An 18,093-nucleotide genomic window follows, 5' to 3' on the forward strand; every position below is an offset into this window, starting at 1 on the left:
AAAACTTTGCTGTGTTATTTGATATTTGGTGAAGATATATATTTATCCCTTACTCAAGAGAGATTTTTTTTCAGTGGCTGGCAAACTCTGTGGTCCTGCTTTCTGTTAATGACCTGGCTCACACATAATGACCAACCATGGTTTAATTAACCAAGGTTTGTTGAATTGTGATTTGTCATTACGCCCAAACCTGAAACTATGCATTAACTATGGGTTGTTAACCACGAACAACCCATGAAGAGAACCCATGGTTTGTTTGTTGGGTTGTGAACTATGGGCTGTTTAAAGCATGGGTTGTCATTATGTGTGGAACCAGAATTGTGGGTTGTTCATGGGTTATTTTGCCAGGCTACAGAGGCAGCGGGCAAGAGTGGTCAAACCCCCCAGCCTCTTTATATCCCAGTACTGCACTGCCACAAAAGCATCGGCATAGAGGCAGGGAGTAGGTGAAGGGGGAGGGAAACAACCCAGGAACTGAAAAAACAAACCATGGCTTGTTCAGTCATCTACCAGACAAAACTTGGGTAGGGCAACAAATCACAGTTTAAATAAACCATGCATTATGTGTGAACCAGGCTGATATCTTTTCCATGGAGTGGTTTATTCTGAAAAGTTTTGAATTTCAAAGTTTTGAAAACAATTACCAGCCCTTACCCAAATAAACTTGACAGCTCTCTCATTTTTACAGATTCAATATTTGCAGTAGGAGTTGCTCATTTGGCTGCACTGACTGGACTTCACCTTAATGGTTATAAAATTCAGAGAAGCAATTTCCAATATGAGAATATTTTAAGGACTTTTAATATATTTAAAAATGGAAGATTCTGTATTACATAGGATTATATGCCATTGATGTTATTTATATATGTTTTTCCAGAAAAAACCCTTTCATGCTTAAAAAATGCACCTTAATTTAATACTGTTCAGTATAACTTATATAGTAGTAACGAAAGTAGTAAACAGGTTACGTGTCAAAAGAGAGAGCTACACATTACAGGGTAATTACACTTTTGACACAAACATAAAACATGTCTTCCAGTATCTGAAGGCAATTCACAATCATTTCCAAGGTATTTGTGAGATTTAAGGCCATTTGTTCTAATTAAAAGTTTTGACACAAATACCCACAAAAATGTGAATTTCTTGTAAAAACTGTACATGCAAAAACATTTGATATTTAGGGTAAGAACAGGCATATCATAAAATATTTGAGTAGTTCTATACACGAAGTTGTGCACAAAGCAACACAGCTGTGCAATTTTAACCCAGTTAATTAATACGTTACCACTTGCGTACCCTATATGTTAGTGTAACTATTTCAACAGCCAGTTCAAAATGAGCCAGCATCCCTTTGAATGGACAATCAAGACAAACCTCACAGCAACTGGCAATTTGCATAAGAGCTTTTAAGTTAGTCATAGTAGAAGATTCACCTGCAGAAAGCAATATGATGTCAAAGCTCTACTGTTGTTATGCAAGATACTCTACAGATTTCTCATGTTACATGAGCTTAAACGTAGGACTCAAAAGTTATTTGATGCAGCCATTTCCTAGAATTACACTATTGTTGTTGTTGAAATTTATTATGCCAGCATAATCAGTCTTTAAAAATGTAAACACAAGTTATTTCAGGAACTGGAATATCTTGCAAAAATACATATTCTTTACAGTATTCACATCTTGGAAGCTTATTCTCAAATATGTCAGATGAATTCTTTACTGAGCACTTGAGTGAGGTGTTTCCATTATCAAGATCTATGAATGTATTTGTCCCCCTGCTATCTACCATTAGTTTTGCATTCACATTTGTCTGGACAATCATTCAAAGAGATATTGCTTCTCTTGTGGATTTTACTATTGCAAGATAGACAATTCAATATTCCAAATTCTTAAGATTAAGAATAATTATTAAAAAAAGTAGTTCAATTTGAAAAGTAGTAACATGTAAACATTGATACAGAAGAATTGCATTCACATTATATGTACATATTAAGTCAGGAAAGACAAGGACTTCTGAGTGGAACCCGTGACTTGTGCTTTCTCTCCAAACACATGACAACAGTACCTTTTTCTGTTAGAAACATAATAAAACTTAGAAACAAACACCACCATTTTGCTTCTTGTTGCGCATGCAACCAGATTGGACATTTTGGTATACGAAGTTTAACTTATTTTGCTCCAAAGCCCACCACCACCATGGCTCACAAAGAGGGACCCTTGGCCTCAGCTTATTGGCTCTTTAAAGTGCACCAATGTACTGGAGCATTTTCTTAGCAGCGCTCTAATAGTTTTTGAAAAGCATTAAATATTTGGACTGCTCATATCTGAGTCTGCACTACATGAATAGGTGGTGTGTATGGAGGAGGTGCAGGAGATGGCTTGATTCCTCTGACTCTCATATAGGAGAGAAACTGGTCTGGGATTTCAGCTAAGACGTCTCTAGCAAGTCTGGCCATACTTAATATGTGGTTTCCACTTCTGTCAATGTAATCCCGAAATGGTACAAACTGAAATGAAATGGGAAAAAAAGTTCAGCATTGCTACTATGATATCATACAGAAAGAAAACGAAAGCCTCGACATGAAGTATCACTTATTTTAAAAGTTGGTAAGACATATATTATTTCAGGTCTTTCTAGATTTATATATTGGGTTGCATTCAATGTTAGTCTAACTTAAGTCTCTTTCATTTCAATGGGTCTACTCTAAGTGGAAGTAACATTGGATATAACTCATTATATTATATTTTACTATTTGTATTTTTAGATTGCTTTTCTGCTGGAGCTCTTCAAACCAACAAACATAAATAAAAACATCACAGTAATATAATCCATCAAAACATACTAAAATAAAGTCTGCCTATCTATCTATCTATCTATCTATCTATCTATCTATCTATCTTTATGAGAAAAAGCAAACACAGAGCAGCAAGTATCAAAACCACAGAAGCAAAATATTAAAAGTGCAAAGCAGGAAAAATGTACTACCATTTACTAGTTCTGATGAAATAAACTACTTTCACTGAGCTTCAGAAAGTCTGTAAAGGGGGAGCTGAATCTTTCAGGAGAAGGAGTTTCAAAGCCTAGGTGCTGCTACCCAAAAGACCCTGGCTTGTGTCATCACCAATTGCTCTGCTGATGGTGGTGGGACATGGTTCAGGGCTTCCACTGATGATCTCAGCTGGCTGGCAGGGTTAAGCGGCAGGAGGAGGTCCATTAAATAACCTAATCCTAAACTGTATGGGGCTTTAGAGGTGATGGTCAGAACTTAGAATTGTGTTCGGAAGTAAATCAGAAGTCAGTGAAGATTAAACAGCAATGATCCATGCCACTGGCTTCCAACACCATGCCAGCCATAGTATTCTGCAACTGCAGTTTCTGAATATTTTTCAGTCAGTGCACGTTACAATACTTAGATGTGACAAGGCATGTGACAGTGGCTAGATCTGACTTCTCCAGGAAAGAGCACAGCTGACACACCAGCCTAAGCTGTACAGAAATGCTGTACACTCCAGCATTTCTCCAGGCACACTCCAGGGAAGGGAAGGAGGGACTGTGTTTTCAGGGTGAGCCTGATTTGCTTGGTGACATCTTTCTGAGTCTTCAGTTTGGCATGGGAATTTTTTTCTGGCTCTTTCTGATTTTATTTCTGGGAAATGCAGAAAAATCCAAGGCCAATCTGTGTAGGGCATTTCTGTACTTCACTGTCTTCAGACTATTTTGCTTATGCTTTTGCTTAAATCCAGAGATTTAAATTCTTCAGAATTAGTTCATGATTACTTTTTATTTGTCTTGGAAACCTCAGTATTCTTAGACCCTGATCATTTAGAATGTACTTTGCCAGCTAGATGCTTGGATGTACTTGTTCTTGGATTCTTAGGAATTAATAAGTTAATCAATTGACTAAAAAACCTTTAGTACTGGACAGCTCAGAATCCATTCTTTCTGGCTGTCGGTTTTTGAGCAGAGACTGTAGATATTAGTTTGGTCCCATTATTCTCTTGTCACCCTGGCCAAAGTGATTAGATGGAATTGTCCTTAGTATGCTGTTATGCCGAACTTCTTGCAGCACGCATATCTATATGTTCCTGATTTTCTCATTCAAGCTTGAGTACAATCTATGTCAAGAACTGAGGTACAAATTACGACCTTGTGTTTGCATGAAAACCATTACAGTCATAACCCTGTGCCATCTAATGACACTCTCACAAAACAGAGAATGCAAATTGCTGAAATGCTCACTAGGAAAAGACCCTTCAACTTCAACCTGAAATACTATCTTGTAAAAATACAAGTTAAATTTTGTTTCCACAATGGCAACTTATTAAAAGATGTAACAAGAACACACTCTAGAGTGACCCCCATTAATGCCAAGCACGCTTTTGAGGGAAATAATCAAACCCAACACAGCAATCCAGAACTTTCCAGTGTGCTTTCCTGCACAGAGGTTCCAATAGTGTGATTGAATGAAAGCCACAAAAATGCAATGTGCGCACACGAGCACATTTGAACACTGAAAAGATCTGCTTGGCAGAAGTATTTTCTTCTCACCTGTACAATATCCCTTTCTGCATATACTCCTCTTGACGAGACTCTTACTTCATCACCATCCAATTCTTCCATAGCTTAAAAAAAAAGAAAACTATAGTTTTTTGTTTAGTTATTAAATTATATAGTACTTTTATGGCGTAATCATAGTATTTGTTGAACTATCAGCAAGCAGTTCGGATTGGGCACCCTCTTGGACAATGCACCTGTACTGTGGGAAAATATATCCTCGTACCATTCACAAGCACATGAATTAAGTGATTTTGATTCTAATTTTATATACTGGGTAGTGAGGTGAAAATAAAATGACTTGCTCAAGACCAGCAGAAAGTTGGCAGCAGAAAGATAATAGGTGGAAAACTGCCTACGTTTAAGTTTTAGGTTTCTTTATAAAAACAAATAAGCCCATCTTTCTCTTCCTCTTTCCTTTTCTCTTATGATTAAAAAAACGTTGCCGGTGAAATAAAAACAAAATGATGGGAAGTGCAGTCATTGTGTTACTCATTTAGATCCAGCCAAGAGAAACCAGCTAGGATAGTACTTAACTCTGCTATCTACAAGGGTGTGGCATTCTGAATACCTGTATGTGAGATTAGTATTATAGATTTACTGCCAATTCCACAATTATTCTTAACATCATCCATCTTAAAAATTCAATCAGTAATTAATCAAAGGCACCATATACTGACACAGTTAATATATTGTTGTCATTTTATTGCATCGTATTTCCAGGGTTTTCAGTTAACTATGACACAGCATAAATTTCCAAACCCCAGCTTTAACATCTAAATTCACAAACATAAATTCACAATTTCATAAAAAGAATCAAAGAATCAAAGGCCAATGATTAATTTTAGCAACAACGTAATCTAGCCACATCTATTTTATCTCTTTGTGTAGGGATGGTGGAGAAATCTGCTGCAGGTTCAAATCTGGCTGGATTCTCAAGAATCCAGCCTGTGAAGTCTGAAGCGGACCAACCCCACTTACCTCCAGGTCTGTTGGATTTCTCATGGGATGGCTCTCTTCCATTCTAAACGGTGCTGGGGTGCCACTTAACAGCTGGCACAGGGAAGAAGGGTCCCAGCGTGGTCAGCCCCCTTGCCCTGGCCTCAAGAGGAGGCCAGGGTGGGAGCGCTGGGGTGCTGCTGAGGCCCTTTCTCACCACGCTGGCTGTCAAGTGCTTCTTTGGGGTCCCAGTGCAGCCAGCCCATATAGAAGAGAGTCACCCCACGAAATCCAACGGACACAGTAAGGCTCCAGGGAAATCCGCGGAGCCCCAAGTGGCTTGGATTTCCCCACTGGGGACCCCCCCAGACCATAAATTGCGGGGTTCATACATCCCTATCTTTGTGTAAAAGTTGTGCCGAGAAATAATGATCCAAACTCTCCCAGCTACATCTTCCTTCAAGCACATCATGCCTATATCTCCCTTCCAATACTGGTTTGGGCACTGTCTAGAACCTAATTATCTGTACTTTACAGCTCACTAAATAGACAGCTGAAAAGACTCTTAGTATTGTGTTGGAGCTAGGGATGTCAGAGAATTCTGCCACGGATCTCGGTGAGGCCGAATGCCAGTGCATTCAGTCCCCCAAAATCTGTGGCGGAACGGCCTGCCACCCCCCTGCAGATCCCCCCTGGGACGAGACTAACCTGGGGCGGATGTTCCAGGCGGCGGCTTCGGTGGCGGCGACTGGTCTTCTGATCGGCTGCCGCCGCCACCATTTGCAGTCTAGAGGTTTTTTTTGTTTTTTTTTTTTTACAGAGACGTGATAGGCTACATAAAGATTTACGTAGCCTATTGCGGCTGGGTTAAAAAAAAAACGCGTACGCAAATGGCGGCAGCTACGGCCGCCGCCATTTGCGTTCCTTATTTTTCGCCATCTTAGTCTACGTAAATATTTATGTAGACTATTATGGTGAAAATAAAGGGGAACGCAAATAGCGTAGCAGGCACTATTTGCGTCCCTTTTTGATTTGCCGTTTTAGCCTACTTAAATATTTACATAGGCTAAAACGGCGAATCAAAAAGGGACGCAAATCGCTACGCTATTTGCGTTCCCCTTTATTTTCGCCGTAATAGTCTACGTAAATATTTACGTAGACTAAGACGGCGAAAAATAAGGAACGCAAATGATGGTGGCCGTAGCCGCCGCCATTTGCGTACATGGTTTGTTTGTTTGTTTTACCGAGAACCCTCCGTGACCGGAAATCCGGCTGCGGACGGCTCTGGCCTGGGCCTGGCCCGCTGCTCCGCGGAGGTGCCGCGGAGCACAGCCGGCCGTCGAGGATTCCAGGGGGGAGGAACGGATCGCCTCCCCCACACCATGAACATAATCCACGGAAAGGTTAGTGACGTTCGTACATCCCTAGTTGGAGCCAAAGGTTCCCTTCCTCCAGTGGAAGCTTCTTCCATTGGAGGAAGGAAACTTTTTGATCCGATCCACTATATTCTAAGTAGTATTTATTTGGTCTGCAACACAATGCTTAGCTGCAATACAATAAGTAGCACAGTACTGTAAGAGAATAGTGTGACAGAACTAATTGGATATACGGGTAAATTTGTGAATGAGCTAAGCAAGTCATTGGCTCAGGTCAGACAACTAATAAACTATACTCTTCCTCCTGCTTCTTCATACACAAAAGGGGAATTAAATCATTGCTTTCACTTTAAAACAAACCCACAGTTCTACAATATGAATGTCCATGGGAAACACTGGTTTATTCTAGTCACAGTTAGTGAACAAATATGGTTGTCACACCATAGTTTGATCTTGCTTTGTTTTAACTAGAGTTAGAATAAATCACAGTTATGAATTTGTATATAGCAGGAAACTATAGTTTAGTTAAAAGTGAAAACAGTGTACACTCCCCACCTTGCACGTATGAATGAAGAAGAGATCTTGGCACCATCGTTCATGCTCTAGTTACATCCAGGTTAGTGTTAAGACTAAATCTGCTCTGTTTGGGGTTGCCCATGGAACTTCAACTGGTATCAAATGCTACCGCCAGGTTGTTGGCTAGAGTTTGGTGTTCAGAACATATTATTTCCATCTTGTTTGATTTGTACTGGTTATTCATTTGTTTCTGGTTTGAAGATGCTGGTTTGGAACTTTATATCTCTAAAGTTTAGAGTCTAAATGCATGCTCCATTTAAGGTCTGAGGTCCTGCTCCAACTTCCATTGCTGAATGAGAAACAGCAGACAGCCATCAAGAACAGGACCTTTTTCATTTATGGAATCCCCTCCACTGGGAGGTTTGTGTTTGACCAAAACCATGACTGTTCCTGAAGGCTTTTAGCAGATTACTTTTCCTAGATTTTGGTTATTTTAGTGATATTATCTCCATGACAGATATTGTTTTATTACTGGTATTTGATTTTTGTAATTTTATTTTGGGTTTGTTTTTATTATTAATATAATAATTACATTATTTATTTTATTGTAATATGTTTTATTATTTGAACTGCTATAAGCTCACTTTGCAAAGAAAAGCAGGGTATCACTTTATAAATAAATGAATACAATTAAATGTACAGAAATGACATTTTGCCAGTTTTGTGAACTGGCTCCCAATTTCACTAACATCTATGAGACTTTTTTTCCAAAAAACATTCTCAAACAGAGAGACTCACCATCAAATTCTGCTGGTCCAACTCCCACTATTATTATTGACATTGGAAGCTTTGCAGCCTTCAAAAGAGGAAGAAACACACATATAAACATCATTATATAATTTTCTAATATTGTATTAAATTGTGTAATATTACATAATCTTCTAATATTACATTAAAGTGTGACTCTCTCTATTGCTACAATCAAAATGCAGTGAAAACAGAAACTTGTGGCTTTGCACTCCTGCTCTCTGTACCCTAAACCAGAATTTGCGGGGGGGGGGGGGAGAGCGCACACACCTATACTTAGAACTAATCGGAAGCCACTACAACTTATCTTTCATACAACACTGTTTATGTTCTGCAGGCCAGGCTTGGTCTGGATACTTCGCAGCTTGAAGTAAAGACAATCTGTGGCAAGTTGCAGGGCCTTTAATGGAATTGGGTTCACAGCAGTTCTTCTCTTTTGCAGGAGGTATAAACCTGACCTGTTCCAAAAGAGCTTTTGGTTCCTGGGTCTTCATGATGGTTTTGTTGCTACTATTACATTTATGGATTTTCTGTTTTTTTTCTTCCTCCCCACCCCTCTCCGTGTGTGCGCGCGCATGTGCGTGCGTGCACACGTAGTAAAGTGACACACTGAAATAGCAGAAATGATCAAATTATTCAAATTTGAAGGAGTATGAAAATGTGTGTGAAGGAGAGGTGGCCAGGGGGACAGGTGCATGACCAACTGAGAATAAGTTCATTCTGAGTTTTGAAAGTTTGGCCTCTGAATTATGTTGGAGTTAGCCAACATCATTTAATAATTCTATTTTAAAAATACATTTGTTTAATCCACTATCACATTTAAACACAACTTACATTCACTATAGACTCCTTTGTTTGAGCCATGTCAGAAATGACCCCATCTGTAATAATGAGAAGAATAAAATACTGGGAGCCATCTTTAATTGAGGCAGCATATCTAAAAAAACAAAACACAATACACATAGTTTTAATATCAGAAAATAAAACCTTTAGAATGCATTTAAATGTATATTCATGGGGCAGTATCCAATACTGCCACCGTACTTCTGCTGTTTTTGTTACACTAGCAGAACCCACTGCTTGCGCAACAGGAACTAGCGCTTCTAACAGTAATCTCAGAAATGAGTGGAAATGCTCACTTCTGGATCAAGACCAGTCAAGAGAACTCCTTCTGCAAGTTCCAGTGATCTGCCCAGAAATGAGTGTTATATTCATTTCTGATTGCTGCAGGATCCATTAGCTTCCCGTTGAACAGTGGGTCCTGCTAGCATACAGGCAGCGCTGGATACTGTCCATGTACTACTGTAACAGACTACAAAATTCAGATAAAAATAGTTTGAAAGGCAGGCATGAAACAGCTAAGTAACTGTAGTGTTTTCATTAACTATGGCATTGTAAGACTCCCTTATGCATACTTATCAAGTTCACCTTGATCTGGCAAGTCCATGGATATTTAAGGACACATGATGTAATAAAACAATAGTGACAGGACAGGCTGATTTGTAATATTGCAACAAAAATGTGTATAAGCTACCTAGGAATGTATGTTTAAAGGCTGTAAATAAAGTATGTGGAATATTACAATGTTTGGTTGTACTATCGGGCATTTAAAATAATTAGAAATATTCACTAATTGTGTTAACTTAGCATCCTTTGTCAATCATGTTCACTCAAAGCTGCTTCCAATGCTCCATATACAATCATAGATTAGCCACAAGTCATCCTCATGACGACCAAAAAACTGGAAAACCCATGTATGGCTGTGTTACATACTGTATGCTCGTTTGCTTCTGGAATTCTGAGCAGATCTGTATCTGGCTCATGAGAAAACAAGTCTATGTGATGTTATCATTTTCATCATAGGAGTACCTTCTGGTTGAACTCCAATGAGAAAATCTGGAAGTGGCTCTCAGAACCTTCAACCGGTAACACTTCTAGAATTCTGAAAATTAATTATCTGTAAGACTGCGGAATTTGTTATGATGCTCCAACAGTGTTAAATACAGAGGAAAAACAATGTCTAGACTTAGGAAAGACAGGTTGCTACTAGTAACTGTAGTTCTTTGAGTGGTCACCTGTGCATTCACACATATGGGCTCTGTGCCTGCGCAGAGTCTCAATTCGAGAAACTTCTATAGCTGACGAATTTTGGTGGGAACCCTTCCCCCACCGTCCCAGTGCACATGTCTCTAGTGGGTTCCTGCTTATTCCCTCAGTTCCTTGAGACTGACATTGTGGCCTTGGAACTGAGAAGAAATACCTTTGGTTCCCAACATCGAACTTGAGTATGATACTGAAGAGAGAACAGTGGGTGGGGTTGTGTGAATGCACAGATGACCACCTGAAGAGCTACAGTTACAGGAAGCAACCTGACTTTCTTCTTCGTAGTTTCTGTGCATCAGACATATGGGCGAGTAGCAAGTTAACTTACAAAGAGGTGTGTCGGTGTCCTATTACAACACAGAGAAAAGGATGGCACGACCAAAAGCACAGCTCTAGCCCAGACATCTTGCCTGTAACATCTTAACAAAAGTAGACAGTGTCGATCAGGTAGCAGTGCAGCACAGTTAGGGATGGCAACCCCCATGTCGATGTCACTACCGCATGAGTAGAGCGAGTTCAGACTGGGGCAGACAGTTCGAGCCCAGCCAGCTCATATGACAGCTTGACAGTCTTAACGACCCAAGACGCGAATCTGAGTCTGAGAGAGGCTGGCCTTTGTGCTTGCCACTGTAGCAGACAGAGAGGTGGGGTGACAGTCGAAACGGTTTAGTCTTGTAAAAGGCCAGTGACATCGAAGATCAAGTGAATGCAAAGTCGACTCCAAGGGTGTCGATGGAGAAGTCAAGAACGCAGGCAGAATAATGTCCTGATTTAAATGAAATTCTGATACAACTTTGGGTAAAAAGGAAGGGTGTGGTCTGAGGACCACCTTGTCCTGGTGAAAAGTAAGGTAAGGCTGGTCTACTCTGAGCACACAGAGTTCACTAGAACATCGTGCAGATGTAACAGGAACAAGAAAAGCAACCTTCCAGGAGAGAAGGTGCAACTCTTTGGCAGCCAAGGGCTTGGATGACAGTGCCTTCAGCACCACAGACAGACTTCTGCTAGGTATGTGCAATGAACGGGTGGTGCCAGATTCCTAATCCCTTTTAGAAATCTCTTTGCTATCATATGCGAGAAGACGGAAAACCCCCCAACAAGAGGATGAAAAGCAGAGACAGCAGACCGATAAACTCTTAAAGATGACAACTTGAGTCCTTTCTCAAAAAGGGACAGAAAACACTAGAGGATTTGGTGCAAAGAGCACCAGACCGGGTGAAAACCTTCAGCTTGAGCAAAAGACGAGAAAGCAGCCCCATTTCCTTGTGTACGAGCAATGCATAGGCAGCTTCCGAGTGTCATCAAGGATCCTCTGTATCGATGCAGGAATGGAGTCAGTCTCAGTCACCCGATCTTCTAGGCTGTCAATTTGCAAGGACTAGATGCTGGACCTTTTCATTCTCCCTGGTGAAGAGGGATGGGTGCAAGGGAAATGACAATATCACTCCCAAGCCATTCTGAGTAGCAGAGCAAACCATGGCTGGTGAGGCCACCACAGTGATGCACTCTATATCCTTGTTGCTGTATATGAACCCATTACCAAGAAGTAAAGGTTGTATAGGGGCCATGGGGTTAAGAGATTTTGTATGATGGTTCTAAACCATGCTTAGAGGGTTCCAAAAAAAGTCAACCTGTCCATTCTTGTGCTAATGTGTGATCATGAGAAAACTGCCTACAATTATACTCCATGGGGTGACTGAAATTTATCAGGGTCCCCAAGTGTAGCCAAAGAGTTAACTGTTTGAGATTGCAATACTGAACCATCAGTTGAATGAGGGTTTGACGCTGCTAAGGCAGGAGAAATACATCTGGAACTTCGTATATTCAAAAGGGTGCTTCTTAAAATCTCCAGCCTATCTACAATAGCTGTTTATTAACTATCAGGGAGAGCAACAAAAGAATCAATCACCTTTTCTTCTGTAGAATCCTCAAAACTCCTGTTGGTAAAACTGTACTTTTAGGTAGCTGTACTACTTCAGGTTCATCCCAACTAATTAGGTTGTGAGTGGCATCTGCTAACTTCCCAGGCAATCTTGCTGCAACTGTTGTGTCTGAATCAGGAGCTTGCTTAGCATGGAAGTTCAACAGAGGGGGCTGAATGGTGTTACAAAATACCCAAGTAGGGCCTACCTGCCTCTCCTTCAACGGCTTCTCTCTTTTCATAATCAAAGAAGGAATACCAGGTGTAGCAAAAGTAAAAAGGTATTTTTTAAAGAAGGGCTATAGAGTGTCTTAACACTCAATAAATCAGTATACTTAAGATTACATTTTAAAAGAGTGCAAAAAGTATATTGCTTTTGATTTTACATTCCAAGGAGGATAGTGTCTATTAATTGGTAAAACTGCCAAACTAACCTGACAGGGTTTAACCACCAGCTGGAAGGAATCCTTTCCAGAAATACTATGCTGTTTCAAAGGGCCTTCCTTATACTCTTGTGAATGAATTGAAGAGCTCCCAGGGGACTGACCCCTAGTTTGCACTGAGTCCTTAGTCCCAGACGGAGCATCAGTCTCCAAATTGCCACTAATCTGAGTAGCAACAAGATTCTACTTACGCTTAGCCCTCTCTTGGGATAACCCCTTCCCTGAGGTAGAGTCAAACAGAAAAGTATCAAATTCACTTTTCTTAAAAGACAGATAGACTTAACACAAATACCACTGAGGAGGTCATATACTGATTGAATCATTTTTGCAACCAAACAAAACTGGTCAACCAAGGTATTTCCAAGGTTGATGGCAAAATCCACAACATCAAGTTTACCAGCAAAGCCACCTGAAATGGATGGCATATTATTGTCAGAGTCATGCAAAGGTATTTCTTCTGTGTTCAAACGGTCAAATGTGTTAGTCACTGGTATTGCAAACTCTCTGGAACCTAGACAAGCATTAGTCGGAGCAAAAAAGTCATCAATTTTTAGTTGTTTTGGATCAGGAGATGGGAACAAAGCTGAGGGGCTTCTCGTTCGCTTTCTGATGCCCGTTGTGTAATGCTGTAAATTGCCAAGTTTCCTGCTACCACCATCTAATTATCTCCACAGCCTATGTACTCCTAGACTGGGCAGTACCTCTAGAGATTACCAGCTAAGTGCTGCGTGGCTTCCCATCCCCCCAGGCTTTGCTTTACCACTGAAAAACTTTTCTCCTTTCTTCTCACTGTCCTCAGAAAATTGCCAGCAGCCTTCTTGTTGTGCTCAATCTTCTTTTTGCACTTGATCTTTAAAGTTTGTCTTCTTAATCTTTTATTTTCATTTACAAACAATTCATCTGGGAAGGTGCAGCCATCAGACCCAGGTGCAGAGAAGTCTGTGTGTAATTCGTCTTATTCCCCCTCCATGAGCTCCTTACTCTTCCTCCACAAGCCTTTCCCCAAAGTTCAACCATAAAACTGTTATTTTCTCCTAGCAAAATCGGTATTCACAATGCAAGTTTGACATTATTGCCTGTGTCTGGTCCAGGCTCAGGTCCATGCTCTCTGATGATGCACTTGGTACTGTCTGTCCTGATGTTTGTCAGAACCCTCGTAATCAAGGGGAAAGGATAAAAAAAGGTTAACGCTCCAGTCCATTGGAGAACAAAGACATCTCCCAACGAACTTGTGCCATGGTCCGCCCAACTGCAGAAGGCTTGGCAAGCAGCATTGTGTTGCATGGCAAAGAGATCCACCTCCAGTGTGCCTAGAGGTGAAACAAGTCCCTCAGGACCGATCTGTCCAGCTCCCATTTGTCCAGCTGAGTTGGCTGCCCAAAACATTGTCCACTCCGGCAACATGGAATGCGACCAGTCCGATCATATGAGGTGAACACCACTGAAAGATCGAGTGTTAGGTCAAGGAGTGGAAGTGATCTCCTACCCCCATCCTTGTTGAGGTACGCAATGACTGTAGTGTTGTCCAAAGTGACCTGGACCAGTCTGCCCCCCAGGTCCAGCCCAAATGCCTGAAGATCTTTTATGGCTCTGAACTCTAGAAGGTTGATATGTTGAATTGCCTCCAAGGCCAACCACTGCCCGTGGACCATGAGGCCCAAGCAGTGGGCTCCCCATCCCATGAGCGACACATCCACAGTTACTACTTGGGATGGAAAAGATTGAAGGAAGGGCATGCCCTCTGACAGGTTGGCTGGCACCATCCACCACTGTAAGAAGTACCTGATGCCTCATGGAACCTGCAGTTTGGTCTGGCAGGCATCCTGCTTGGTATCCAAGTTGCATATGAGTCAATTCTGAAGAGGCCTCCTATTCAATCGAGTGTAGTGGACCACAGTTGTCATTGCAGCCCTAAGGCCTAATAGCTGCTGAATGAGGGCCAAGATGGACCTGCAGTGATTTAGCTCTGCTGCCAACGAGATCAGCACCTCAATTCAATCCCAGGGGAAGATACACTCTGCCTGAGTGGGACTCTAGCAGCGCCCTGATGAACTGTAGAGCTTGGTTAGGTTGCAGATGAGACTTCTCAAGAATTAGGCAAAGTCCCAGGCTCTGAAGGAGATTACGGGTCACCTCTACTGACTAAAGATGACAACTATGTGTCAATGCTACCAGAAGCCAATCGCTGATATACGGGTACACCTTGAAGATGGGAACAGACCACCACCATGCATTTTGTGAATACCCTTGAAGTGGTGACTAGGCCAAAAGGTAGCACCCATAACTGGTAGGCATCAGTACCAATGACAAAGTGGAGGTAACGCTGGTACAATTCTTCTATAGTGAAGTGGAAATATGCATCCTTGATGTCAACAGAGGTGAACCAATCTCTTCTGGATAGAATAGGGAGTATCAACGCTAGGGAAATCATATGGAACTTCCTGGGAGAGATGTAAAGGTTTAACTCCTGCATGACCAGGATCAGCTGAAGACCGCCATCCTTCTGTGGAACATGAAGTTGAAGTAAAAACCATCCTGAAGTAGAGCATGTGGGGCTGTCTGAATTGCTCCCTTCTCCAGGAGCATCTGAACTTTGAGGTGGAGGACCTAGAATGGAGCGGTCACATGCATGGTTGAGCAGACAGAGGGCATAAAACTCTGTGGACTATGGAAAGGACCCAGGAATCTGATGTGACGTTGCACCAAGTCAGATGATAGGAGGACAGAAGAATTCCAAAGATGGGAAGATGAGCAGAGTGACAAAAAGGATGGGGGTCAAAGGCACTGCTTGTTTCTGCTGTGAGTTTGCTGTTACAGCCATGAAATTTTGAACTTGAAAAAGACTTTCCCAATGTTGTTGGTTGAGGACTTTGCTGTTGTGAAAACCTGGGTTGTTGAGGTTGGTACCTAGTAGTGGAAGGTTGGAACCAACACCGTTGTCAGGGTGCCAGTTGGGGCATGAATCCCATTTGACGTGCCATGGTATGGACCTTCTGTACTGACGCCAACTCGTTATCAGCTTTTGCACTGACAGTCTCTGGCCATCAAAAGATAGATCCTTGATGCCTGCTCTAGTTTCCTGAGGAAGGCCAGCTGACTTCAACCAGGCATGGTGATGTTAAGCAATGGATCTGATGAAGACCTTTTTTGCAATCAGCTTGATGGTGTGACATATGTATTTCTTGCCTTGACTACTTCATTGCCTCAGCTTGGAAAAGGCAACCTAATTCCTTCTTATCATCTGGTAAATGTCCAAAGAGGCGGCCAGCTTTATCCCACAACAGTAGCTGATATCCCGACATCGCTGCCTGGTAGTTTTGAGATTTTTAGGCCCATCGCTGCAGAGAAATATAGTCTCCTTCCAAGTAGGTCAGGGCATCTGCCTTCTTTATCAGTTGGAAAAGAATGTGCTCTCTGAGACTTTCCCTGTGCAGCTTCTACCACCATTGAGTTTGGAGCAGGGTGCTTGAATAGGTATTCTGCTTTGGCTTCTTGCAAACGATACATTCCCTCCAAGTGCTTTGACACTGGTGGCACAGTGGATGGGGCTTTCCAGGACTGTTTCATACTCTCTCCAGGAGGGAGGGAAGTGAAGACTCGCTACCAGCATTAAGGCATAACTGTGGCTGTAATGTAGCCAGTGGTTGCATTGGTGGCTGTAGTATGGCCAGAGGTTGCCCACGGAACAAGGATGTTGGTACCTGGACTGCTTGCTGCGATTGCAGAACAGGATTAGGGACCGACAGAAGCACTCAAAAGGTATCCTCTCTATCTGGAGGTCTCGACAAGGTAGCCAATGGGCACCGATGGTAGCAACTCCTCCCCCGATATGGAAGGTCAGGACAGGGAGGGGAATAGTATGGATCATACTGATCTCATCACAATTACAGGTCTCCTGTATTGAGAATCCCATGTTGGATGTCTCTCCCAATCAGAGAAAGGTGATCTGGGCTGATTTCTATCCTGGGTCCACTCGTAAAGACTACGGAATGATCTCTGTTGAAGGCGGCAGCCAAGTATAGCGAATCTGGAGATTCCTGATGTTGGTCTCTAGATGTCCTGTACCATTATGGCCAGTACGAACAGGGTGGCAAAGTGGAAGGACCAGTTGGGGATTGATCCATGATCTCACCCTCCGATGTAGAAGGTATCAGAATGGGGTCCACCAGAGGCGTCAGGTTTACCACTGGAATCGGTGACAACAACATTGGTGGAGTTGGAGGCATGGTCAACAGTACAGGTGACAACAGGAGACATGGCCAGTACTGGAGGTTGCTGTTGATCCCGTGATGCCGAGCCATAATTGGGAGGAGCAGATGGAAGTGAAGAACATGCTCAGTCCTGAAGTGGGGTGCTGGGAGATGTGGTTGGTGCTGGAAGCTGCTGTCAATTCCAAGATGCCTGTGCAAGATTAGGGACAGCAGCAGGGCCCAAGGGACACACTCAATCCCAAGTAAAGTCATCCAACGTTTTAGAAGTATTTTTCTTCTCCTTTTTAAGTGTGAAAAAATAGACTAGCCTGTTTTGAAGCTTTAGCATTTTTGGTTAGCTTCTTAGCTGGTAAGAACATCTAAGATCGGGCCAAAGTAGGAGGATCTTATGTACTCAGGGGAGTACAACGTTGAGGGGAAGATATCCCTAACACTAGGGTGGGCTCCTACTCAGCGGGTGAGCTCACTGAGGACAAGGTTAGTTTCTCAGCCATACCTTTTGGCTCCTCAACACACTGGCTTCCAACACTCATTTCCAAAGAGCAGCTTTCAACTGGTCAGAATGATTCCACCTCGCCTGCTTCAAAAAGGCTTGGCAATGAGGCCAAGCCTCAACAACAAGTCCTTCTTCGATGCAAAAAAGACAAAGGGAATGTCCGTCAGATGGTGGTAACTTAGCTCCACAATGGACGCACTTTCAAAATGGCGTCTTAAGGACCATACGCCCGTGAAGGCAATCACGAAACCACAAAAAAACAAATAGAAATAAAAACAACACAAATATTAAATAGAGAATACTTTGATAGGTAAGAAGATAGAATAAAACCTCAGCTTTGAAAATGCTTTCAGACTGAACTGAATGCAACAGGAGTTCCCTCACGAGGCTGCCACAACGGTGGTCGAAAGAGAACTGAGGGAATAAGCGGGAACCGGCTAGGGACGTGCACTGGAACGGTGGGGTAAGGGTTGCCACTAAAATTCCTCAGCTATAGAAGTTTCCTGAATCGAGGCTCCACACAGGCACAGAGCCCATGAAGAAGAAATGTCAGATGTAGCCTTAATCCAAAAGACTGAGTCACATAATGTAGAATGTAGCCTCCATTACTTTAAATTCTTCCTCACAACCTAGCTTTTTCCAAAAAGCCTTGAAACCTTGTTCCTAAGTCTGCATAACTACTTTTGCTCACACTTCTCTTGTCTTTCCACCCCGCCCAATGGAGAT

General features: G+C 42.1%; 1 protein-coding gene across 8 annotated transcripts in view; it reads right to left on the bottom strand.

Moving 5' to 3' along the window:
- Nucleotides 1-1,564: 1,564 nt before the first annotated feature.
- The window catches only part of CPNE8 (copine 8), a 91,142-nt gene continuing 74,613 nt past the window's right edge, over nt 1,565-18,093 (bottom strand). For all 8 annotated transcript variants that reach the window (XM_084811003.1, XM_084811000.1, XM_084811002.1 and 5 more), the window contains 4 exons: nt 9,028-9,130; nt 8,185-8,242; nt 4,550-4,623; nt 1,565-2,507 (listed from right to left, as the gene is read on the bottom strand). In XM_084811003.1, the coding sequence (XP_084667129.1) occupies nt 2,319-2,507; nt 4,550-4,623; nt 8,185-8,242; nt 9,028-9,130 (424 nt within the window). In that variant the 3' untranslated portion in view covers nt 1,565-2,318. The remainder of the gene's footprint in view (nt 2,508-4,549; nt 4,624-8,184; nt 8,243-9,027; nt 9,131-18,093) is intronic.

Source organism: Heloderma suspectum, chromosome 7, assembly GCF_057233095.1.
Source record: "Heloderma suspectum isolate Gila_16-S chromosome 7, 16-S_ref, whole genome shotgun sequence".
NCBI lineage: Eukaryota > Metazoa > Chordata > Lepidosauria > Squamata > Helodermatidae > Heloderma > Heloderma suspectum.